Genomic DNA, 23,687 nt, shown 5'->3' with positions numbered 1-23,687 from the left:
AATAATATTATCGCTGCACTCCAATTTTTTTTTTTCCCTATCCCTGCCGAGCTACCGCCATCACATTGTATCTCACATTAGAGGAATCCTCCACAACACCAACATAGGCTTGGAATTCAGACTGAGCGGAAGCAAGAAGCAAAAAGAGAGCGAGAGAGAGAGAGAGAGTAGAGAGAGAGTCAAACCGATTGGAAAGCGACCTATGGAACAACCGAGCTGTCTAGGCCCGCCGACGACCAGCCGTTCAACTGCTCCAGATGGAAAGTCGACGCATCCCTGTCCCGTGAATGTACCGATATACTGCGTACGGAGTACATCTTGACACACTATCAGCTACAGGATCAGCACCAGAAGCACACAGATTAGCGCCCATGTTGAAATCGATGCTTTGACTCGGGGGGAGGGACGGGGTTCTCCACACTAGCAAGAGGATCGCGGAGTCCGCTCCATCCAAACAACAGGCACCAAGTTTAACCATCTGGAAGGGGGAGCAAACGTGTTTCCTGGCGTGAGATGGGCTGTCTCATGGGCTGCCGCGTCGCCAGCGTTGCCACTATGGGACGGAGTAACTGCATGTCGGGTATCTGCCTGTACCCGTTGGACCAGGGGGGACATGGCTCCTGATGCGGAATATGACCAGTAACAAGATTCGTCGCGATCCCGCAGCTTGGTGGCTTGCTCTAGATGCGCCTAGCGTCTTTCTTTTCTTCTTTTCGTTCTCGTCCAAGAGTACGGGGGAAATACTTGCTGCTGCTTGCTCGTCCCGTTTATCACACCTCGCTTTTCGCCATTTGCATGCATCTGTAGACTTCGTTTGCACACCTTGTATCATCCGCAAGGGTGCCCTTCCTTTTGTTTTTTATATTTTTTTGCCTGTCCTCGGGTTTGTGCTGCCCTTCTCTTGTTTTAGTTCCTCCCGCAAGCCAAGACATCTTACACTGGCTCTTATCAATCTAACTACTCCGTACACATCGACAACCCAACGTCCGCCGTTCCAGCAACCAAACGAGCGCCATCTGACGCTCGCTGCTCGCGTGGTAAACGTCTTCCCACATTTCCTTTATCCAGCGTGTCGGCACGAATACTGACCCTCCTATAGATATAGAGCCATCCATGTCCTAGCAGCACCTCACCATGACCCTCGCAGAGGCCTCCAACTCCGGCATGGCCTCCACCGCCACCCCCAATGGCAAGGAGAGCTCCTCCAGTTCTTACAGCGCCGTTGACTTCGAACGGTTCACCGTCAGTGCCCAGGAGAAGCTTGCCGCCGACCTCATGTATCGGCAATTCGAGACTGGCCAAAGTAATGCCATTGAGCGACTGGTAGCGTTGAAAGCAGACTTGCGTGATACAGGCGACGATGCATTCTGGAGAGACCTTATGAAGGAACTGACCAGTATATGCAACGCTCAGTGTGGTTTTGTGGTAGAGGAACTGGCCTCGCATGGTAGCACCGAGGATGCTACAGATCTGTCGTCCTCGACCTCCCACCTTGCACCGATCGTCTACTATAACAATGGTTCAGACGAAATTATCCATCGGAACTACAAACCATGGGCTTGGGACCTGCCTTACCACATCATGGCTAGGGATATGCACAAGTCATTTCTCGTGGCTGACAACCTTGTTTCGCTTGTCGGAGAGTCTGGCATGGCTCATTTTCCCTTTCCTATGGCAGCCTGTCTGGCAGTCCCGCTCTTCGACTCCCGGGTCCCTGTCGCTCGCGTGGGTCTTATGTGGACAACTGTTGGGCTGGAAAAGAGGAATGTTTCTTGGGCGTATCTAGAGATGATACTGCACTCGCTGGAAGACTTAATACTACAGCGAATGGAGGAGAACGCGACAATTCGCCAGCTCGAGAGCCGCTACTCTCAAGAAAACGAGCGCCAGATGGAGAGAGAAAGAGAAAGAGCCCGGGAAATGGAGCGATCCAGGTGTCGCTCTCAGTCTTCTAATCGCCATCCCACTCCCTACCGACCAGGCGCAGGCCAACCGACTCTCAAGCTATATGCGCGCAGTATGTCCCATGAGCTACGGACACCCATGCACGGGGTCGTCGGGATGCTCGATATGATTCATGGAACGGTCGCAGACACTATCCAGAGGGCATCGGATGGGGACGAGCATTTAACTGCCGCTATGGTCAAGACATTCGAAAGTCTCAGGGGCGATATCGAGATGGTTCAAGGTATGATCTCTGCCCCCTTTTTTTTTTTCGCTAGTTTTCACGAAATACTCTCGATTAACTAACAACAATACCAATAGATTCTGCTCGGCGTGCTATAGAAGCTGCGGACAACATCGTCCATGCCTATGACCTTAACATGCAAGTCCCAGACACCCTCGAAAACTCCATAACGGATGACACCCCTTGCCTCTCCCGCCAATTTTCCTCTCATCCTTCAAATGAACTACGGCCCATTTTTGGTGCAGGAATCGACGTCTCTATCAACCGTAAACGACCATATGGCACTGATTCCTCCCGTGGATCTTCTCCCGCCCGCCAGCCCAGGTCAGTCAAATCTCCCCGACGTGAACGTTCACGAACTGCGGAAGTCAGGAGCGTCGTTGAGGAGAGTGACAAGATCGTACATTCGACGCCGGCTAGGGGAGATATTCAGGATGCCTTCATGGACGCTGTAGCTCCTCCAGATAATGATGCCGGTAGCCCTGAGAATCATAGAGAGCAATCAGATAAAGCATCACGTCCCCGCAAACACACCCGGTCTTTGTCCAGAGTAACTCGTCCTGTCCCTATCTTCCCGCCTATGGTTCTACATTATACCAAGATAAGGGAACTGCTTCGTCTTGTGATCAATGAATCCTTACATGTCGGCGGCCGTCCCGACTCAACAATCACAATACCTACCGACACTGGAGAACGAATTGAAATCCGTTCCCGTTCCTCGAATGGCACTGCATCAACAAAGCAAATTTCCTGGTCCGTCGACGATTGTGTCCCTGAAACGCTATACGTAGACGAAAAGGATCTTGCCAAACTCGTTTCCTGCATTTTCCTGAACGCCCTCAAATTCACAGAATCAGGCTCTATCAATATCACGGCAAAACTGAACCATACGTCACGATATGTCGTTATCAATGTCACAGATACCGGTACTGGGATCCCGGAGGCTTTTTTACCCAATTTGCTCAAGGCTTTTGCCAGGGAAGACGGATCAACTACCCGCAGTAAAGAAGGACTTGGCCTGGGCCTTCTTGTGGCCAAGGGACTATCAAGAAAGCTTGGTGGTGATCTAATATGTGTGCGCTCCTCAACCTCTGGAGAGCTCCAGGGTTCAGAATTTGAGATCCGCTTACCCATTGTTCCAAATGATGTTCTCAGTAGGCCGAGTACACCTAGGACCTGTGCCTCAGTGAATTCGACCGCTAGCACTCATACATGCATCAACACTGTCAGCGAAGTTAATGGTGGTAAAGAGAGCCAACTGGACGGCCATGCACGCGAACCAGAGCATCCACAGGATATCGCAGTGCCATCAACAGAGACGCGTATACCAGTTTCTTCTCGGCCTACAACACCCCAATTACAAACGCAAACACAGGAGCAAACTCGTACCTTCGACGTTGTTCAATCTCCGGTACACAGACCGCCACTACCCATCTCTCTATCCACGCCTATTATCTCAACTCCAATGTCAACTATCACTCCATTCGACCACCAAAGCCCTTACCTCAACGGCCGCCAGACTCTTGCTGAACGTCACCCACTCACTTTCATGGTCGCAGAAGATAACCTAATCAACCGGAAAATCTTAGTCACAATGCTTGAACGACTAGGCTATACAGACGTATACCAGGCATTCGATGGCCGTGATGCTGTAAGAGTTGTCAAAGAAGTCCTGGAGGGGAACTCCTCCCAATACGCCGTCGAAGGCAGCACCCCCAATGCCTCACCAAAAACCATCTCGCTTCCGCCCCCGGCTCTCCCCCAACATCAAGACCAATCCCAACCCCAGCCCTCCCCCGAAAGCCAAACTCAGTCTCAGAATCAACATCAGCATCAGGCCCAGCCCCAATCCCAGCCCCAGTCCCAGTCCCAGTCCCAGTCCACGTCGCCTTCACAATCACCCTCACCATCCCCATCCCCCTGCCAATTTTCGCCTTCTCCTTCACGTTCCCCTTCTCCAGCTCCTTCTACTGAATCGAAATTCATTGATGTAATCCTCATGGACCTATGGATGCCGGACATGGATGGCTACGAGGCCACAGAACGGATACTCTCCCTCGTTTCTTCATACCGTGAACGAATGGTGAAATATGACCCTGCAAACGTGCCGCCCCCGGGACCTACAGTGCTCGCCGTCAGTGCAGACGTTACTGACGAAGCGCTACGACGAGCTACTAAGGTTGGCATGGAAGGATACATGACAAAACCCTATAAGCTGCGAGACTTGGAGAGGTTACTGGTTGAGTTTTGTGCGCGACAGAGTAAATGGAGGATATAACAGGATCGTGTAATCCTCCCCCTCTCTCTCCTTTCCCCTTGACTTTTATCATTATTCTTCTTATTCCCCTAAAACTTATTCTTTCCTTCTCCCACCTCCTTCTCTACCTCGTTCCCTGTTCTTTATTGGAGACGGCCGTTCACTATAAAACACCCATTTCCGCTCCCTATACTCCGTATGGATGATGATGACTTATGACTTGCCGTTCTTGTTATCCCTTTCCTTTTACATCTAAACTTATCTTATTCCCCATCCACCCAGGTGGTTTTTATTTAATGTCTTGGTTGTTGGTATGTGGTCTTTTTGGCCTATGGGGTTTTGGTTTCGGGGGCGATTGTGATGTCTACATATATACCTACTTTCTATTCTTTAATCTAATCTATAAGTATTTATTCAACTATTCTTGGAAATCTTGGGTGTTTCTTGGTTCTGTGGAACTATCCTTCTCCGCATTCTAGTTAGTTTGAATCCGGGGATTGCAACTTGGATAGAAACGCTCAACATATTATTATGAGAAAACTCGCTTTGCTGCCTGGAATCGATCGGTCAAGACGCCGACCGAAGTGCGGAGAACCGAGCTAAGCGGATAACAAGCATTCCAATCCATGCTCGTATTGGTTGGCTATCGTCTGTTTTACTGCAAGTGAAGTGTTTCAAAAATAAGATCCGCACCGACAATAACAAACAGGTAGTTCAACTATTTAACTAACGAAGCTCTCCCCGGATATTCATCAACTCCGCAGTCATTCTTCGACAGCATCAATTGGGTCAGAGGGAAAAGGGCTGAAAAGCAACAAAACAAAGATGCAGAAGACATATCTTTGGGCGCTGGTTTCTCTACTGGCGAGCTCGCTCGTCGATGCCAGGTCAGCAGTTTTTGATCAAACGCCTCTTGACATTGGAGGTAGTGATGACAGCTTCGATAGCATTGCCCGCATCGATCCCAATAGCAACGATTTGCTGAAATCAGAGATGGATAAAGTCATCGCCAGCTCTGAATTGCTTTCCCTGCATCGTGCTCTCGTTGAGATTAAATCTATCTCCGACAATGAACAGGCTGTGGGAGGCTTTCTGATGGACTACCTGTATTCCAAGAACTTTACTGTTGAGAAACAATTCGTCGACTATGACGATCCTACTGGCAAACCAATTCGCACCAACCGCCGTTTCAATATCTACGCCTATCCTGGAAACAGTGCTTCGCCAGGTATCATTTTAACAAGCCACATCGATACCGTCCCTCCATTCATCCCATACTCTCTGAGTCACCCGGAACCTGCCTCTTTCAAGAGAGAAGACATCCTCATTTCTGGTCGTGGAACCGTTGACGACAAAGCCTCTGTAGCTTGCCAGGTCATTGCCGCCATGGACCATCTGGAGAAACACCCAGACATTCCAATTGGCCTCTTATTCGTTGTCAGTGAAGAGGTAGGCGGCAGGGGCATGTCTACATTCTCCAACTCCCGTCTTAACTCGGGTACCTATCACACCATCATATTTGGTGAACCTACCGAACGTGCTCTCGTAGCTGGCCACAAAGGCATGGTTTCATTTACCATCCGTGTTCACGGGAAGCCTGCTCACTCTGGATACCCCTGGCTAGGCCGCAGCGCCGTATCTGAGATGTTACCCATTCTGACTGAGGTTGATCGACTTGGCGATATCCCTGTATCGCAGGGTGGGTTGCCTTCTAGCGAGAAATATGGGCGTACCACTTTGAACATCGGCTTCATGTCTGGCGGCGTTGCAGCGAATGTTGTTGCAGAGGAGGCTGTTGCGAATGTCGCTGTACGTCTTGCAGCTGGTGACCCTGAAGATGCAAAAGATATTATCTTCCGTGCTATTCGCAATGCAGCTACCAAACATAGAAAGGATGCTACTGTAGTTATCTCTAACGGCCTTGAGCGCCCGAAGGGGGACATCGAAGTTATCTTTGGTTTGGAGGCCTACGGCGTTGTCGATATTGACGCGGATGTTGATGGGTTCAACGTCACCACTGTCAACTATGGAACCGATATCCCACACTGGAAAATCTATGGCGACAATGTCAAGCGGTATCTTTATGGTCCCGGTACAATCTTCGTTGCCCATGGCAAGAATGAAGCTTTGACCGTTGGAGAATTAGAGGCTGGCCTGGAAGGATATAAAACCCTTGTTGCCAAAGCTGCTGAAAGAGAGCGCTCTTAAAGCCAGTTCAGCTCAAGTATATAAGCCTTTATAGCTGGGGTCACGGCTCCCTTGAAAGCTCGTAACACCAGTTGTATTATTTATTTGTTTGTGGATATAGAGTGAATATGAGAAATACAAACGCTTAAGAGCACATCTATAGAAGATATAAGTACAACAAGGAAATAAATACAATCACAATCAAGGTAGATATACTATGCCAATAGATGGAGGAAATTTTCGTTATTTTAGTCTGTGGCCTTCCATTCAGTTTTTCTCTTCCATCCCGTCTTGAACAGCTTTCCCATCTTAAATCGAGGGAAGATATGTGCTTCCGTATTAAACACTGTTTCCGTAAGTGGAATAAAGTCCTTGTCCGAGAATAGAAGATAGAAATATTTAAGGGTCTCTGCAAGCCAGAAGCTTTCCATGTTGTCTATCCTTCCTGGGGGTATCGTGTCAGCATTCGATAGTGATGTAAATGCCCGAATGTATGAGCTCTTTGCTGCTGGGGAATTATCGTCAGAGGTAGATTGTTCCGATGAACCATCTTGGTTCTGTTTAGGGGTCTCATCCTCGATAACGGCTGTGTGCTTTATGAAGCTCTTGAACATTTCCCAGCCCCATTCACGGTACATCTCGTCTTCTGTTATGCGATACAAGTAGAAGAGAGATTCGATAGTTTCCGGTCTCTGAAGGTTATGTCGGTCGGAAGGCTTGATGATAACATCTTCTCTCCATGCACTGTTTTTGTCGCCGAGAGGTTCAAGGGGTTTAGAAAAAAGGTATATACCTTCTTCTTTCGCTTTTCCTGTGGTTTTCTGGCCTTCCCCGTCCTCAGATTCACCCTTGGGCTTTGAAAATACATCGTCCATCATTCTTGGAGGCTTGTCTATGTCAAAATAAGCAATTTCGGGGGCTAACCCGGTCTCAGTCGCAAGATAAGTAGCCCAGCATGTTTTTACCAGTTCCTTAGCAAGGATAATTTCGTCTTCCTTCCGGCGGTTCCATCCAGGGGTTTTCCGAGCCTTAGAAAGAGGCAATCCCCCCGTGGCCCCAAGGGCTATTGTGCCAGGCAAAAAGCATACTAAATGGTCCATCTTCGGCATAAGGGGTTCGGTAAGCCCGCTCGGACGCTCTCCCACAATGGTCAATGAAGCATGTTTTGTATAGGTGATGAGATGTTTGCGGATACCTGCGAGTGCTTGGTTCCACATGTTTTCATATATGGGTTCTTCGCCTGATGTTTGTAAGAATTGCTTTATAAGGTACTCTAGAAATTGGTCAGTCCTCTGCTCGAATATTCACGAAGCATGATGAGCGAAGCATCTTACCATAGTAGGAATCTCCGCGACTACCTAGTCGGATGTTCTCGCCCATGAATTTACCGGTATCGGCCATGATGAAGATGGGCAGTAGTCCGTCCTGCATCTGATTCCCATCAATGATTTCCATGACCTTCTCCACCTTCTCCCAGTAATGGGTTTCCCCTGTCAATTTAGCCAGATACTTGAATTCAAGCTGCAAACTTCCGGCTTCTGCAGTTGAAGACGCCCCATTATCCGTGTGCGACCGTATGCCCTGGGACGAATTGAGATTAAAACTTGCGAATGGGATGCCAGAGGGTGATTCAAATGCGCCCAGCAATCGCTCTGCGAGTCCTGTGGCTTTCTCGATATACAGGTCATCTCCGGAAGCCCCGTCATCATCTTCCGCTAGCGGGGCAAGGTCTGGGTATGTTTTAGAGATGTAATGTGCAGATAGGAGGCCTCCCAGCATTCGTATAGTAGTTTCAAAGGTATTGACGTCCTGGTTTTGCTCGTAACGGAGGGAGTTTTGTATCCATTTTCGAGAGTTTTGAACCTGTGTCGTGAGATTCATGAGCATTAGGGTGTCAAGGGCGTCAACGATTATCCAACCCATGCCACCTTCGGCCATATTCTTCCCCTTTCTAGCCAGCGGCTCATATATATCCTTTCCTACATGCAGAGTCAGCCATTGATCAAGGGAACATTGTTCTATTAGCAAAAATCGTAAACTTCATGGAAGTGCATTGCCGCTTACCCCATGCATCCTGTTCATATCCTTCCCAACTGACGAGGAATGCATCCTTAACTCTCTGTTTCCTTTCTTCCCAATCAATTGTCTTGCCCTTCTCTTTTCCTGAAACTACGCCCTTCTCAAATTCCTGCATCCATTTCCACATATCTCCACCCTTCATCCCTATGGGCCTGACAATACGTGTGTGCCCTGATCTGCCGCCCAAAAACCACCATAGACCAACCAAGAATCCAATACATATGGCAACCCATAATGCTTTTTTTCGTTTCCGTCCACCTGAGTATGGTCCTCGAGATTTATAATACGGTTTGTCTTTATACATCGGTAGCTCTCGTGAAGGCGTTATAAAATTCCCTATCCTCTCCGTGAGTTGGATGCCGGACTGTTTGGCGAACTGGCTGTTGGTTGTGGCGGCTCGCCAGTACCCATCCTCTATTTCGCGCTGAGCAGAGTTGAAGGCCGGCACCCGGTTGGGGATTTGGAAAGACATTTAACCACACCCTTCGTCTAGTTTTCCTTATTTTCTTCTTCTTCTGTGTTATTGAACCCCCGGATATGCTTGACCAGCGTCACACGGAACGCATTCGGATGTTTCTCGAAGGTTTCTCGAAGACGAGAACACAGAGTAAGCTTTTCGACCTAGCGATAGACAAGTGTCAGCGATAGATCACTCAGGGGTTATTGGTTAACTATATCTATACAGGTGTGAGCCCTTCTGCTCTATTGTCAAATGCCATACAGCTGAAATGAATTGGTGATGGCTTATAGAGCCATTGGATCCCAAGGAGCTACCAAGGCGTAATTGTCGTAGGCGAGCGATCGGTATGGGCTTCCAGTAATCATCTAGTTAAACAATCCGTATGCCCGGTGATAAACTGAGATAGACCTATCCAGCAACTCAAAGAACTGTTTTATCGATGACAGTCCGTCCGTTCATGCGACCAGCTTTTTGGTGGATGTGGCATATTTGAATACCTCGGCTTGTTTGCACCGTTTGCAACATGTCTTCTTCAACGATTTACTATTACTTTGATCACACGAGCAGCTTCTAGGAGGAAGACAAGAAGAACATGATGCCATACCAAGGCGCAGTATACTATATAGAGGGGAAATAGGATACGAAGTGGTTTACATAGCAAGGGGCAGCCATATCAATCACTCAAGAAGCATGAAAACGCTTTGATGGTCATAACATGGATATCTACTTCTATAGCTTTTGATATTCCAGCTTTCCTTCGAGCTTCTTTGACTCCGCCACCTTCCTAACAGCCTTGTTAAAGTCGTCTTGGTTAATAGCATCTCTGTAATCTTTGATGGCGAATAGACCACTAAGCCAGTGTTAGAAAGTCTAGGGTCTCGTATATAATGTGTGAAGGGGAATCTTACGCTTCAGTTACCACGTTTCTCAAATCAGCTCCGTTGAGACCATCACTCATCTTTACAATCGTCTCAAAGTCAATCTCGCCTTCCATTGAAACGCCACTAGCATGGATTTTGAGGACCTCTAGTCGGCCAACTTCGTTTGGCAAGGGAATCTCAATTTTCCTATCTAATCGACCTGCTCGTAGGAGAGCCGGGTCAAGGGTATCCGGCCGATTGGTGGCCATGATAATCTTTGTTTTGCCGAGGTAGTCGAAACCATCCAGTTGGTTGAGAAGTTCCATGAGGGTTCGCTGGATTTCTCGATCGGCGGAAGTTCCCTCAGAGAACCTTCGGCCTCCGATAGCATCAATTTCGTCCATGAAAATGATACAGGGTTCATGTTCTTTGGCATAGGCGAACATTTCACGGATAAGACGCGCAGATTCACCAATGTACTTGTCAACGATAGCAGATGATACAACTGTTCGCTCGAATATTAGTAACTTGTGAGAAGGAATAGGCGGCCACAAACGCTTACCCTTCAAGAAATTGGTATCTAACGAGCTGGCAACGGCTCGTGCAAGCAGTGTCTTTCCGGTTCCCGGAGGCCCATACAGTAGTACGCCCTTGGGTGGCTTTATACCCACACGCATGAACAGCTCCGGGTTCTTGAGCGGTAGCTCGATGACCTCTCTTAACTCTCTGATCTGATCATTCAGGCCACCGATGCCGCTGAAGCTGACTTGGCCGGGATCTTCCAAGGACATGTTGTAAACGAGCGGATCGACCTCGCGTGGGAGCATTCGCATGATAGTGAGGGTCGTCATGTCAAGCGCTACTCGGGTTCCTTGCTTTAGTTTTGCCTTGTCAACCTTAGACCGGCAACCAACGACATATCTAGGGCCGGAAGAGGCTTTGACGATAACTAAGGGTTTATTAGCCGGGAGCTCAGGGCTTTAATATAAATCGCAGATACTTTTGGCTCCGAAGAAAGCCTTAGAACGTACATCTCTCTTCGTCAAGCTGCTTCAAGACCTCGCCGATGATCTGGCCAACACTCTGGAGAGCTTTGATATTATCTTCCGTAACATCGAATTCCTTCTGCAGCCCCTTTATGTCCAATCGGAGATTCTTCAATTTTGCTTCCCATTCTCGTGACTCTAGAAGACTTTGCTTGTAATCCTCCAAGGCTTTCCGTCTCTCTGGGTCGTCGGAACCGTCCATGTTGACAGTTCCCGGCTGCTAAGAAGGGTTATGTTGAGGCCGCGAACGGGTCAGGGACGTGGCTAAGAATGGAACAAAGTTAGTCAGGTATCAGTTCAACTAAAAATTCAGGGCCGCAGCGACGGTAAGATAGCTCTAATCCTCCTGCTGTTGCGTGTCGGCTCGTTGCTTGCTCACTTGTTGCTGCTTCGACTCCAAAAAGGCGCCAGCAGCTTCATCACCGATTATGTAACCAGATATTCAGCTGGTTGAAAACAGTGCAAACATTAATAATCAAGTAGTTTAGATTAAGGTGGTCCCGTGACTGTAAATTCTTGGCAGGGCATCCCGCTTCAAAAGTACTAAAACGGAAACTTTCCTTCCATCAAGTCAACATCGAGATCAGTTGTTATAAGAAAAGGTATTTCGGCCAACATACCTCCTTCGTATCTACTTATATGAAGAAATTTTTGTTTTTTTTTTCACTTACTAACACAAGCACTTGATATATCAGTAGCAACTCCTGGTTCCTACTTTATTCAATATGAAATGTATTTGCGGCTGGAGACTTTTATAACTACAACCTGCTATGTATATAGTAATGTATATATGTGCATGCTATATCTAGCCACAGATTGAACGAGTCTCAACTTCACCCCCGACAATAACTCAACGATCCCGCCTTTCAAAGCCGTGTTACCACCCATCAACTAGTCAGAATTAACAGGGTATATGATTACCAGGCAATCTTAGCAATAGGCCCCTTGGGGAATAGCCGCACTATTAACTTTCTAAACTCATCCATGCAGAGGATACCAACCGCCAGCGGAAGTGGTAGCAGCCAATGCTCAATGGGCACTGGAGCCGTGTTGAAGAGTTTGTTGATACCAGGTGTCTGGGTGACGAAAACTGCGATTGCCAGCGAAACCAGTACTGCACCTGCAAGCCAAGGGTTTCGACGCTGCTTTCGGATTGGATCTGCCTGCAGAATGGAAAGGCGCTTGTTTCGGATGGACAGTATGTTTCCCCATTGCAGAACCACCAGGGTGACAAAATAGACACACTGTCCAACGTTATTGAAGTTCACGAGTTCGGCTTTCGTATACCCATAGAATCCATCGGTGTATTTCTCATATGCAAACACGAGAGCATGGAATGGAATGCCAGCCTTGCGATACATATATAAGAAGAACATCGCGTGGGCACATACGGTTTCCATCACCCCGATGAACAGGTATGACTGAGCGTATATCTTGAAATTGATCAAGTGGTCCTTCTTGTGATTGCGTGGTGGGAGGCTAAGGAGGTCGAATTCTTCCTTCTCCATTATTAGCGACAGCGAAAGGAACAAATCTGTGAACACGCAGATGATAATCATCAAGAAGGAGCTGAGCGGAAGCGGGACACCGATGAACTGGTTCATAAGCACTGGCCATATCTCTGACCAACTTCCGGCAGGGAGGAGGTAACTGATGAGCTTCTGAAGATTCTGGAAAACAAGACGACCAAGCCGGACAGCTTGAATAATAGAATCGAATTTGTCCATCAGCACCAGATCTGCGGCCTCGATGGCAACGTCACTCCCAGAGACGACCGCAATTCCGACATCTGCTGCTCGGAGAGCAGGAGCATCGTTTACACCGTCTCCGGTGACAGCCACGACGTTTTCACGGGCCTTGAGCTCCTCGATAATGCGGAGTTTCTGCTCGGGAGTGGTTCGAGCAAAGACAATCTCCTCATATTGGCAGATCTTGTCCCAGTCATTTTGAGTGAGAGAGGATATCTCAGGCCCTTCAACCAGCAAACTCTTGGAAGAAAATGAGGAAGCCAGTTGGATGTTGTTCTTCATTCCGTTAAGAGAATTATCCTTGCTGTCAAACTCGGAAACACGGTCTGGGTCGGCAGTGCCGGAGAAAATACCAATATCACGCGCAATTGCAGTTGCCGTCAAGCCGAAGTCTCCTGTAACCATGAAGAATCGGATGCCAGCACGACGACAGGAGGCAATTGTCGACCTTGCTTCTGGACGCGGTGGATCGATAATACCGTACAAGCCGATAACCGTCAGGTCTTTGGTACAGTTTGTCTTGATCTCATTCCCAAAATAGTTGGAGCCAAGTGGCGCTTGAGGAGCATATTGTCGCTGACAGAGAAGGATAACTCTCTCGGCCTTCCGAGATAGCTTTTCCTGGAAACCAGACAACTGTCGTTTTGCTGCATCGTTCAGTCGCATAACTCTGTTTTCCTTTGCAGACCAGTACGAGGTACACATTGGGAGAAGGACATCGGGTGCGCCTTTTACAAAAACTTCGTAACTGGACGGATCAACCGTGCCGTGCGGTTTATGCATTGTGAGCATCCACTTGGTCTGCGAGTTGAATGGGATTTGGAACACCCTGTCGGTTTGGGAAACAATACCCTTGGATGCCGACGCCCCTTCTGCAAGGCGAAGAATGGCACAATCTGTTGCGTTGCCGTTGATGGTTCTCTCGTTAAGAGGCTGGCTAAGGGTACCAGGCTCGAAGAAAGCGTCATTGCAGAGAATAGATCCACGATGGAACTCCGCCAGAGCGCTACCACGCTTGCCCTTGTTCACTTCGTCGTTGAACTCCTCGATGGTATACTCCTGGTCGACAAGGCCAATCGACTTAACGGTCATCAAGTTCTGAGTCAGTGTTCCAGTTTTGTCAGAGCAGAGGACGTTGACACAGCCAAGAGTCTCGACGGTTGAAAGGCCTTTGGGCAGGATGTTGGCAGACTTCATTCGATGGGCAATCATCATCATTGTGAGGGCGACTCCAACGGGCATACCCTCAGGGATGAAGGCGACCACACATCCTAGAACGTTGTTCAACATCGCCACGACATCCATGAATCCGGCATGTTTAATCCTGATCCAGCCTACCCAGCTAAACAGAAGCAAGGAGGCCAGTACACAAGTCAAACCGACGATAATGCGGACAAAACGGCTGATTTCCTTTTGGATCAATGTCGGCTTCTCTTTGACATTGGTGGTAACCATGGCAATGCGTCCCATGAGCGAGCGACCGCCAGTTAAAACGACTACTCCAACGGCACGGCCATTTGTGACACCAGTACCCATGAATGCAATGTTTCGCGTCTCTAGGAAGTTGTGTTCAGTTGCGTCAAGGGCACCTTCAACTTCGTCGGACTCTCCAGTGAGCACTGATCTGTCAAAGCGGACATCACCAGAACTGGAAATCAACCTCATATCTGCCGGCACCTTGTTACCAGACGAGATGTGAACAATATCACCAGCTACAAGCTCGGTAGCTGGAAGTCGAATGATGTTTCCGTCACGAAGTACCTGTGCTTCAGAGGGAAGAAGGTCGAGGATGGAATTCATCACACGGCTGGTTGACCAGTCCTGGAAGGCCGAGAAACCAGCTTGAAGGAAGATGACAATGAGAACCAGAATGGCCATACCCAGGTTCGCCGGAGAGGGAGGGTTGCTAAGGGGCTTCCAGCAGACGAAAAAGATGATCACACCCACCCACAGGACGGAGCAGAAATCACCAAAGACATATCTTAGGATCTTGCGAAGGTAGTTTGGGCGACGGCGAGGGATTGTGTTTTTTCCATCTCGTTGAAGACGAGCACTAGCGGCCTCGGTGCTGAGACCTTGTTCAGACGAGACGTTGAACTGCTGGCAAAGCCTCTCTCGAGGAAGAAGATGGAAGTCAAACTTCTCGAAGTACTCCTTGTCGGTATGGACGCTTGCACGGCCGGAGTCTCCCTTGACGATCTCGGTGGTGGCACGGCGAGATTCGCTGATTTGAATAGATAGCGTACGGAACTCGATTGGGATACCGGTAAGGGGGTTGCCTCCAGTGCCTCCGCGAGCGCTGCTGAAAGAGTGACGGCTTCTGGAGCGCGACCGACGGCGCTCACGCTCACCAGAGGTACGACGGTTTGGACGTTCATCGTCTCCCTTTGGCTGCTGGAATGTGATGCGTCTGGGGTTTTCAGAGCCGGTTTTATCGTCAGAATCAACCTGACCACGCTCTCCCTTCTCTATATCGGCCGGCTCCTTGTCGTCGCCAGCAGGTGTTTCATCTTGGAGAGGCATTGTGCTGCGATAAGGGGGCTTAAAAAATACAAGCCCAGGATAACTTTTGATCGATTTGAGTGTCAGGGGGGGATTGATTTGAGGATTTGAAAAGACGCTTAAGATTGGAGATGGGGGAGACGGTCGCTCAACTTTCAGGGTCGATGCTGGCCGTATTTATATACACTCAGTTGAGCCTACAGCTCGTGACATCCAGCTGCCGACGAGAACCAGGAAACAAAACAAAACTGGTTGTGCGAATGAGAAAAGGGAAGAGAAAAGAAAATTCTACCCCATACGTTATGACAGCAAGCCAACACCCCCTCCTCTCGCTTCACGGTTAGGCCAAAGGAAGGCTTATGATGATGAAGAACGGCGTACGGGCCGCCTAACTGAGGATAAGTACGGGCAAAGAGGACACCAATTTCCCATTCACGAGCAGTCGAGCTCCATTCTCTATGGTTAGGAAGCGAGCTTAGACAGACATGGATGAATTCCGAGCAACGGCAACGGCAACGCCTCCTGTTGTGTGGGCGTGCGTATGTGTGCGTACGGATGCAACACACCGTCCACGGCCCCCATACCTCCAATCCCAATCCCGACGAGGTTTGATATCGCGAGCTATCAGCTAACTAACTAGCCGACTTTAACTAGCCCCTGGCAATAAATGCCTCATACTATGTACGACTCAGCTTCCTTTTTTATCATATACGGCCTTTGACACTTTGATGGATCATCAAAATATTATTTTATATTTTTTTTTGATATTAACCCTGTGGCTATTCGCTGGACTAAACTAGCCATGTGGAACCCGCCATGGCTTTCCCGCACGCACGGCCCAGTGTTTGAGCATCATCTCGTGGCGCTTGATCGTGGAAATTGCATGGGTTTGCATGGATCTCGTCGATATCAACACACGCCTGTTGACGCCAGTCCCCGTTTTGGTAGTCCCAGCCGGAGGACACAGCCACAACGCAACGTCCCTCCTGGATGCCGACGAGTAGGAACGTTTGAGATGAATTCCGGTGCAAACCCTGATCCCGGCACGTCCAGTTTATCGGGAGAGGAGAAGAGAGCAGAGTCAACATGAGATTACGATGGATTCAGCTCGTATTACAATGGGCGGCCTGCGCTTGTACTTGCATGATGCCTTATCTCTGACCCTGACAGGTGACATCACAAGGATGGCTGCAATGCAATCCAACCCACAGAACACGCACAGTCACTTCTTTTGATGCAGCTCGGAGCATTACAGTGCGAAGGCGAGAAAGCAGAAGAAGAGGAAAAAAACCCGACTGAAGGTAAGTTGCAGCTAAGTTTTTAGCCTCCGAATGTAAATATTTAAGCATTTTCAGCAGATGTTCTTCATGAACTCTGATTTCTTTTAGCGTAGCTATCATTCGCTGCGAGTCGGCAAAGAGAAGCTTGGATAGGGGGTGATATTGGTTTGCAACCTTGGGAATACAGAGAGCCTTCTAGACAAAACGGGCTGGCTATCCGCCACCGCCATCTCTCTGGCCATCCTCAGCGCTGAGAAATAAATGTTCAAAGGGACAGCTATCTATCTGTTTGGCAGTGAAATTTGCATTGCAACAAAGAAGAAGCCCACCTCAGATTCTGGCCCCCCTTTATCGACTGGGGGTGGCAATTTCGCGCATAATGCAAGATCCGCAGTAGTATGACAATCGCGCAAGGAAGAAACGGAAAATTCTGCGTCTCCATGGTAGGATTTTTTTCGTTCTCCAAAAGATATACATAGAACCAACTGCGAGCCGGCTGTGAATGGGCCCGGCTGGACCCTAAAACCCATCAGTGGACCAGGGACACAGCGAATATAAAACCGTAGATGAAAGGGCGTGGAGAGATATATCTTCATGGCCAGCCGGTTCCATGGTTTTCTAGTTACTTTGCTTGAAAATCACCACAAGTATATATTTTTCTGCGGTTTACCAGTCTTCACCTTCTCGACTTCAGGTAGAGCAGTGTGATAGCCTCCACCTTCTTATCGTCTTTTCAACTCTCTCGCAGCGAGCTCACGGCTACGGAGGACGGAGCACATCCAACGTTAATACGAGTTGAAGACTGCGAGATCCGGTGAAAATGCTCGTCGTCGAGTCGCTTTGCGCGCGGTCAGACAAGTGTGGGATGACATAATCTTCTGACATCATAATGATGACTCATCAATAATCACATGATATGATTATATAACAAACATTCATCGATTACTAAGTATTATTAGATCCATTCCATAACGCTATATCATGTGAGACAACACGTGATAACGGAATATCTCGGACCAAGGCCGCCCGGAGCGGGAGGATCCGGGCTCTCCTCCGCTGTTCCAGAAGAGTAAGGTGTGTATACACGTGACCCCTCTGAAACCCGCCCACCACTCTATGTACGAGCCCTCCAGGCGATCGGTAGAGAAGTAAAAGAGGCAGAAGAAGAAGAAGAAGAAAAAGGCCGTCTAGCAAGGAGAAAAGGTCAAAGAAGAAGAAAGGAAGTTCTGCTGTCTCTTTAATACCTCAATTGCGCCCAGACAGCCAGCCGAGACACGCATTGGAGACGCAGGTCAGCATATTAAGTCATCCCATAGAGCCAACTACCTAGTTACTAACTAATGGTTAGGCCTGCCCCTCCATCTTCCCCCACCACCAACTTCTCCCCGACATCCCGGCAGGACAGGATATATAAACCACTGAACCGCCTGGACACTGACCAAGCCCGTCATCTTCACCTACAATCACCACTGACCAACCGACTGAACCACTGCAAACACCGCAGACATGGCCATTACCAAGATCCACGCTCGTTCCGTCTACGACTCTCGCGGCAACCCAACCGTCGAGGTCGACGTCGTCACCGAGACTGGCCTCCACCGCGCCATCGTCCCATCTGGAGCTTCCACCGGTTCGTATCACCGATGACCAGCTGTACACTTCTCTCGTCTGCTGCCATTGAAACGCGTGATATGCTAACGGGACCCGCAGGTCAGCACGAGGCTTGCGAGCTCCGTGACGGAGACAAGTCCATGTGGCTTGGAAAGGGTATGAGACGCGCCCTCCTCCCTCTTCCTCCCATTATATCAATCAATGGCACAGCTAACAGGGCGTAGGTGTCACCAAGGCCGTCGAGAACGTCAACACGATCATTGGACCAGCTCTCATCAAGGAGAACATCGACGTCAAGGACCAGTCCAAGGTCGACGAGTTCCTGAACAAGCTCGATGGCTCTGCCAACAAGTCCAAGCTTGGTGCCAACGCCATCCTCGGTGTCAGTTTGGCCATTGCTAAGGCCGGTGCTGCCGAGAAGGGTGTCCCACTGTACGCTCACGTCTCCGACCTTGCCGGCACCAAGAAGCCATACGTCCTTCCAGTGCCCTTCCAGAACGTTCTAAACGGTGGTTCTCACGCTGGTGGCCGTCTCGCTTTCCAGGAGTTCATGATCGTCCCAAGGTATGTGTCATCAGCAATTAGCCGCTTCTAGAGACAGTACGCTTACCTTGGTAGTGCCGCCCCATCCTTCTCTGAAGCCCTCCGCCAGGGTGCTGAGGTCTACCACAAGCTCAAGGCCCTTGCCAAGAACAAGTACGGCCAGTCTGCTGGTAACGTTGGTGACGAGGGTGGTGTTGCTCCCGACATTCAGACCCCCGAGGAGGCTCTTGACCTCATCACTGAGGCCATTGAGCAAGCTGGTTACACCGGCAAGATCAAGATCGCCCTTGACGTTGCCTCCAGCGAATTCTACAAGGCCGATGCCAAGAAGTACGACCTTGACTTCAAGAACCCTGAGTCCGACAAGAGCAAGTGGCTCACCTACGAGCAGCTCGCCGACCTCTACAAATCTCTTGCTGCAAAGTACCCCATTGTCAGCATCGAGGATCCCTTCGCCGAGGACGACTGGGAGGCCTGGAGCTACTTCTTCAAGACCTCTGACTTCCAGATTGTTGGGTATGTGCTCGTTTCTTCTTTTTAGTTGACCAGAGGATGAAGACTAACAAGAGGTAGTGATGACCTGACTGTCACCAACCCCCTCCGCATCAAGAAGGCCATCGAGCTCAAGTCTTGCAATGCCCTCCTGCTCAAGGTCAACCAGATCGGTACTCTGACCGAGTCCATCCAGGCCGCCAAGGACTCCTTTGGCGCCGATTGGGGTGTCATGGTGTCCCACCGTTCCGGCGAGACCGAGGACGTCACCATCGCTGACATCGTCGTCGGCCTGCGCTCCGGCCAGATCAAGACCGGTGCCCCTGCTCGCTCTGAGCGTCTCGCTAAGCTCAACCAGATCCTCAGAATCGAGGAGGAGCTCGGTGACAACGCCGTCTATGCCGGCGAGAAGTTCCGCACTGCCATCAACATCTAAGCGCAGTTTTGCTGCCGATAAGTAAATCGAAACCTATGCCCTGCGCGCGAGAGCTGTCTACCTATACACCAGCCCGGCAACAGTAACCATCCAACGAAGTGACGAACTGGGGGGACGTAGTTAAACAAGCAAGCAACCATGCTGCTAACAAAATATATGTATTAGAGAAATGAACCAAAAAAATTACGAGTTAACCTCGCCCTTTTTTACTCCGTAGTCTCCGGTCTTTGTTTCTCTTATCTCCAGGCCCGGCTTATTAATCTCACACGTGACTCCACCCCGCCAATGACGCTTCGTTGGGCAGGAAAAAAAAGCGACAGAAAAGAAAAAGCAGAAAAAAAAAAGAAGAAGAAAAGGACGACGGAACTTCGCACACACGCGAAACGCACAGAGAAGACAGAGAGCGAGCGAGGACGTCTTGACATCGATCAGGTAGTCACCTTTCGGTTAAGCATCCAAGAGATTCTCGATTTGCGATATCCAGCGAACAACCAGCCAGTGCGCCAGCCAACTCCCCCACCACGAACACCCCAGACTCCGTCGACCACCGGTACGACCAGCAGCAGCATTTACAGCCAGCGACCAACGACCACCACGGAATAGAAGAGAGAAAGCGATATCAACTAGAATCAAGAAGAAACAAAGCCTAGCAATCATGCCGCCGTCAAAGTGGGGTAAGCATCTCTTATCCGTCGGATGTTCCTGAGAGTGTCCATATTGTCCCTATTTCCAGGCTGTAGCCGTCGTTCGTGCGAGGGAGAGTTTAGTTACCAGGGTTCTCTCGCGTGGATGTGTTGGCAAGCACATCAGCTACATTATCATACATGAAGCACGAACACCTTGCTTGGTTAAACCTCCGGAAGAGCGGTGAGATTGGGACAAGTGGGATGGACTGGAACTGGCACAGGATGATGACTCTTGAGAGACTGACAGGGGCTGACATGTTTCCTTTTTTCTTTGTTTAGAAGATGAAGAGAGTACGCCTCCATCATCACCACCACCAGTAGCTGCCGTTGCGCGCCGCAAGTTTGATGACGAAGAAGACAGTGACGATGTATGTGGTCTATTCTTATCTTTAGTTTATGAAGGTATTATCGGCGGACTAACAGGAAATAAATAGGTTCTCGATGACTGGGAGGCTGCCGAGGACAGCGAAGTTGAGCGTGAGAAGGCCCAGAAGGCCGCTGCTGCCAAAGCAAAAGCCGAGGCCGAAGCGTTAGCAAATAAGAAGAGCCGCTCCCAGCGAATAGCCGAGCACCAGGCCGCCGCTGCACGACGACGAGCAGAGCAAGAGTCGGAGGAAGAAAGCGATTCTGAAGAAGATCTAGCCGCCAAGCGTGAGAAGCTACGCCGAACCGAACAAGATGCGGACCTGAAGCATGCTGAAGACCTATTCGGAGACATCGACTTGAACCGCACCCGCAACCGCACCGCACCAAGCAAGAGCGTGATATCAGATGCCAACGACCCGACCAAATCCATCGATCTAGCCTCAATTCCTCTCTTCAAACCCAGCACAAAACTACAATTTACGGCCCTGACCAATGCCCTCGTGCCACTACTAACAGCCCAGGCCAAGAACCCAGCATATACCCTCTGGCTGCAGGACTTCACCAAGCAACTAGTCAAGGATCTCCCCAGCCAGGAAATCAAGAAGATTGCCAGTGCCATGACGGCTGCCAGCAACGAGAAGCTCAAGGAAGAAAAGGCGGCTGATAAGAGTGGAAAGAAGACCAAGGCCGCTAAGACCAAGACTAGCCTTGTTGCTACTCGTGGAGCAGACCTAAACGCTTATGATGATGTTGGTGACGATCTTGGAGATGACGATTTTATGTGATTTTCTCTTCATCTGCTTCGTTTGATATATCCCTGAGTTAACGATCTGCTAATATCCCTACCTCGCCCTGTTTTTTTTAATCCCCATACCATATCACATATCTTTCTACCTACTCCATACGCTCTGTCCATCTACAATCTCTCTCTCTCTCTCTTCTTTTTTTTTACGTGTTTACCTCCCTCCCTTTCATCAGCAAAAAAGTTTAGACCATGGCAATCAAACAGCCATCCAGCAAGCACATTTCACCTATCTACCACAGACCAGATTGAGACAACAGCGTGCCTACCTACCTATCTATCTCCTTATCTCGCATACCTCCTCCTACCTTCCGATCCAGTTTAGCTACGTCTTATTTAGCATGCTAGCTTGCCTTTTGTTAGGTTATCATGTAGATGTCTTTTTTTTCTATCTACCGTTTCTTTACTCATTTAGGGTCTTCATAGAACTGTTCGATTAGCTGTATGAACTTCTTCAACTTGATGTCATCCCTGAGTAACCTGGCTGTCTGCCATGTTTATTACATATGTCCTTGCATCTAAGTAGAATATCATACGGGGCCTCGGGTCTGACATGTACGACAGGCTGACGCACGACATCGATGCCTAGATCTACATCTCTGCTCTACCCCTTTATCCTGCACACACATACGCACTGCCAGCGGACCCTTACAAGATTTAAAATGCCCATCTTATCATCCTTCTCTTCCGCTTTTTCTTCCTTTTCTCCTAAATTAAGGAGGCTGTGCCAGTCACATGACATGGGGCTCGAAAAAGAAGGGTACGCAGCGCAGTTGATAGAAGCCCGACAGTCAGGAAGATAATACGCGAGGAGACGGAGAAAGCAGATGATAAATGGAAAAAGAGACGGCATGACAAGGCTGTGCGGGTGTCATCAGGCTGTTTGCCAGGGTACTCTAAGAGGGAGAAGCAGAGGGTTGTGTATAGTTAAGTTATATATAGCAGCAGGAGGTTGACTTTATCGTCTCCCAGCGACGACGGATGACAGGCTGCCTGGCGTTTCATAGGCAGCACGCAGAGTCAGCGACATCCAGGCCAGGCAGACAGGCGCTTAGCTCGGAGACAGGCTGACTCTCGTTGCTCTTTATCGAACAACAGCCGTAGTTAATAGTGGTAAGTCACCAGGCAGAAGAAGGGTCAGTGAATGTAGATGTATGTAAACGACAGTTCAGAGAAGCAACGCCAGCATCAGCAGTAACTCGTGTAGCACTCGAGAGTAGATGTAGAAAAGGGGAAAAGAGGCCACTGGTATGCCGTCACCTCCATCAGGGCGCGTAGAGGCGTCGAGGAGCAGAGGAGCAAAAGGAGCCCTGCCCGGCTGGCTGTCATGTCACAGTTAGCGCTGGGGGGGGCGCTGCTCTGCGCTGCTCTGCTCGCTAACAAGGCAGAAGCCGGCCAAAGAAGACGAGCAGACGGGCAGACGACGATGAATTAATAAATAGAGGCTGCCTCTGCGTCTTCTTTTCTTCTCTTCCTCTCATTCTCTCTCGCCATCGTCTGCTCTGCTCCTCTGTGGCGGTCCAAAGTGCTGCTAAACCGACCCTGTTGCTGCCCTGTCGTGCCTAGCCAGACCCATCGTCATCTTTTTTTTCCCACACACCTTTTCGCCCATTCGATCTTCGTCCTTCTTCCTCGTCCGCCAACTTCAGCAACAAACAACAACAACACCAACAACACCAACAACAGCCCGCCAGCGCTCGCACAACTCGACTCTCTCTCCCAACAGGACTCAACTCGTCGTCTTTCTTCGTTCCGCTGATAAAACCGTGCTGTACTTCTACTCTTGTTTCCTTGTGACTCGCAAACTACGTCGATTCCGCCGTTCAATATGACATCTGAGGTACGTTTTTTTTTTACCCCTCCCACAACCCGTCCCTCGCGTCCAACAGAGACGCAGCAAGACCAGCAGAGCCGGCTGGGTTTGTTTTTATCTGCTGTTCTACTGCTTTGATATGCTCTGATACTGATGTGTCTCTTGACTTGTTTTTGCAGCGTGAGAGGTAAATGATGGATTCCCGCGGGACCCTCCCTTTTTCTGCCTTGGGATGGCCTGACTGACGGACGAGCAGCAAAACTTTCCTCGCGAGGCTCTGTGAGCAGGCCGAGCGCTACGATGGTAAGATAGTGACCTCCTGGAGCGAAGA

The 23,687-nt window shown here is 49.4% G+C and overlaps 8 protein-coding genes across 8 annotated transcripts; 5 read left to right on the top strand and 3 right to left on the bottom strand.

Moving 5' to 3' along the window:
- Window positions 1-1,134: 1,134 nt before the first annotated feature.
- Window positions 1,135-4,466, top strand: TRV_02792 (sensor histidine kinase/response regulator, putative; the record flags this gene model as incomplete). The annotated part of the gene is made up of 2 exons (XM_003023056.1): window positions 1,135-2,188; window positions 2,266-4,466. The coding sequence occupies 2 exons, from the start codon at window positions 1,135-1,137 to the stop codon at window positions 4,464-4,466; spliced, it is 3,255 nt and encodes a 1,084-aa protein (XP_003023102.1).
- An 804-nt stretch (window positions 4,467-5,270) lies between these two features.
- TRV_02791 (peptidase, putative) lies at window positions 5,271-6,653 on the top strand (the record flags this gene model as incomplete). Its single annotated transcript, XM_003023055.1, has 1 exon — window positions 5,271-6,653. One exon carries the CDS (start codon window positions 5,271-5,273, stop codon window positions 6,651-6,653), a length of 1,383 nt encoding a protein of 460 aa, XP_003023101.1.
- A 227-nt stretch (window positions 6,654-6,880) lies between these two features.
- TRV_02790 (uncharacterized protein) lies at window positions 6,881-9,183 on the bottom strand (the record flags this gene model as incomplete). The annotated part of the gene is made up of 3 exons (XM_003023054.1): window positions 6,881-7,905; window positions 7,967-8,650; window positions 8,697-9,183. 3 exons carry the CDS (start codon window positions 9,181-9,183, stop codon window positions 6,881-6,883), a joined length of 2,196 nt encoding a protein of 731 aa, XP_003023100.1.
- A 717-nt stretch (window positions 9,184-9,900) lies between these two features.
- TRV_02789 (uncharacterized protein) lies at window positions 9,901-11,279 on the bottom strand (the record flags this gene model as incomplete). Its single annotated transcript, XM_003023053.1, has 3 exons — window positions 9,901-10,021; window positions 10,080-10,980; window positions 11,063-11,279. 3 exons carry the CDS (start codon window positions 11,277-11,279, stop codon window positions 9,901-9,903), a joined length of 1,239 nt encoding a protein of 412 aa, XP_003023099.1.
- Window positions 11,280-11,994: 715 nt separating this feature from the next.
- Window positions 11,995-15,348, bottom strand: TRV_02788 (uncharacterized protein; the record flags this gene model as incomplete). Its single annotated transcript, XM_003023052.1, has 1 exon — window positions 11,995-15,348. The coding sequence occupies one exon, from the start codon at window positions 15,346-15,348 to the stop codon at window positions 11,995-11,997; it is 3,354 nt and encodes a 1,117-aa protein (XP_003023098.1).
- A 1,213-nt stretch (window positions 15,349-16,561) lies between these two features.
- Window positions 16,562-16,868, top strand: TRV_02787 (uncharacterized protein; the record flags this gene model as incomplete). The annotated part of the gene is made up of 2 exons (XM_003023051.1): window positions 16,562-16,628; window positions 16,795-16,868. 2 exons carry the CDS (start codon window positions 16,562-16,564, stop codon window positions 16,866-16,868), a joined length of 141 nt encoding a protein of 46 aa, XP_003023097.1.
- A 1,079-nt stretch (window positions 16,869-17,947) lies between these two features.
- On the top strand, window positions 17,948-19,689 carry TRV_02786 (uncharacterized protein; the record flags this gene model as incomplete). The annotated part of the gene is made up of 4 exons (XM_003023050.1): window positions 17,948-18,374; window positions 18,443-18,782; window positions 18,837-19,277; window positions 19,335-19,689. 4 exons carry the CDS (start codon window positions 17,948-17,950, stop codon window positions 19,687-19,689), a joined length of 1,563 nt encoding a protein of 520 aa, XP_003023096.1.
- A 285-nt stretch (window positions 19,690-19,974) lies between these two features.
- On the top strand, window positions 19,975-21,526 carry TRV_02785 (uncharacterized protein; the record flags this gene model as incomplete). The annotated part of the gene is made up of 5 exons (XM_003023049.1): window positions 19,975-20,239; window positions 20,265-20,363; window positions 20,464-20,556; window positions 20,655-20,743; window positions 20,810-21,526. 5 exons carry the CDS (start codon window positions 19,975-19,977, stop codon window positions 21,524-21,526), a joined length of 1,263 nt encoding a protein of 420 aa, XP_003023095.1.
- Window positions 21,527-23,687: the final 2,161 nt, after the last annotated feature.

The sequence above is a fragment of the Trichophyton verrucosum genome, assembly GCF_000151505.1.
Source record: "Trichophyton verrucosum HKI 0517 chromosome Unknown contig00240_1.f1.exp, whole genome shotgun sequence".
Taxonomy (NCBI): domain Eukaryota; kingdom Fungi; phylum Ascomycota; class Eurotiomycetes; order Onygenales; family Arthrodermataceae; genus Trichophyton; species Trichophyton verrucosum.
Note: the sequence above shows the minus strand (reverse complement) of the source record. Positions and strands in the feature narration are given on the sequence as shown.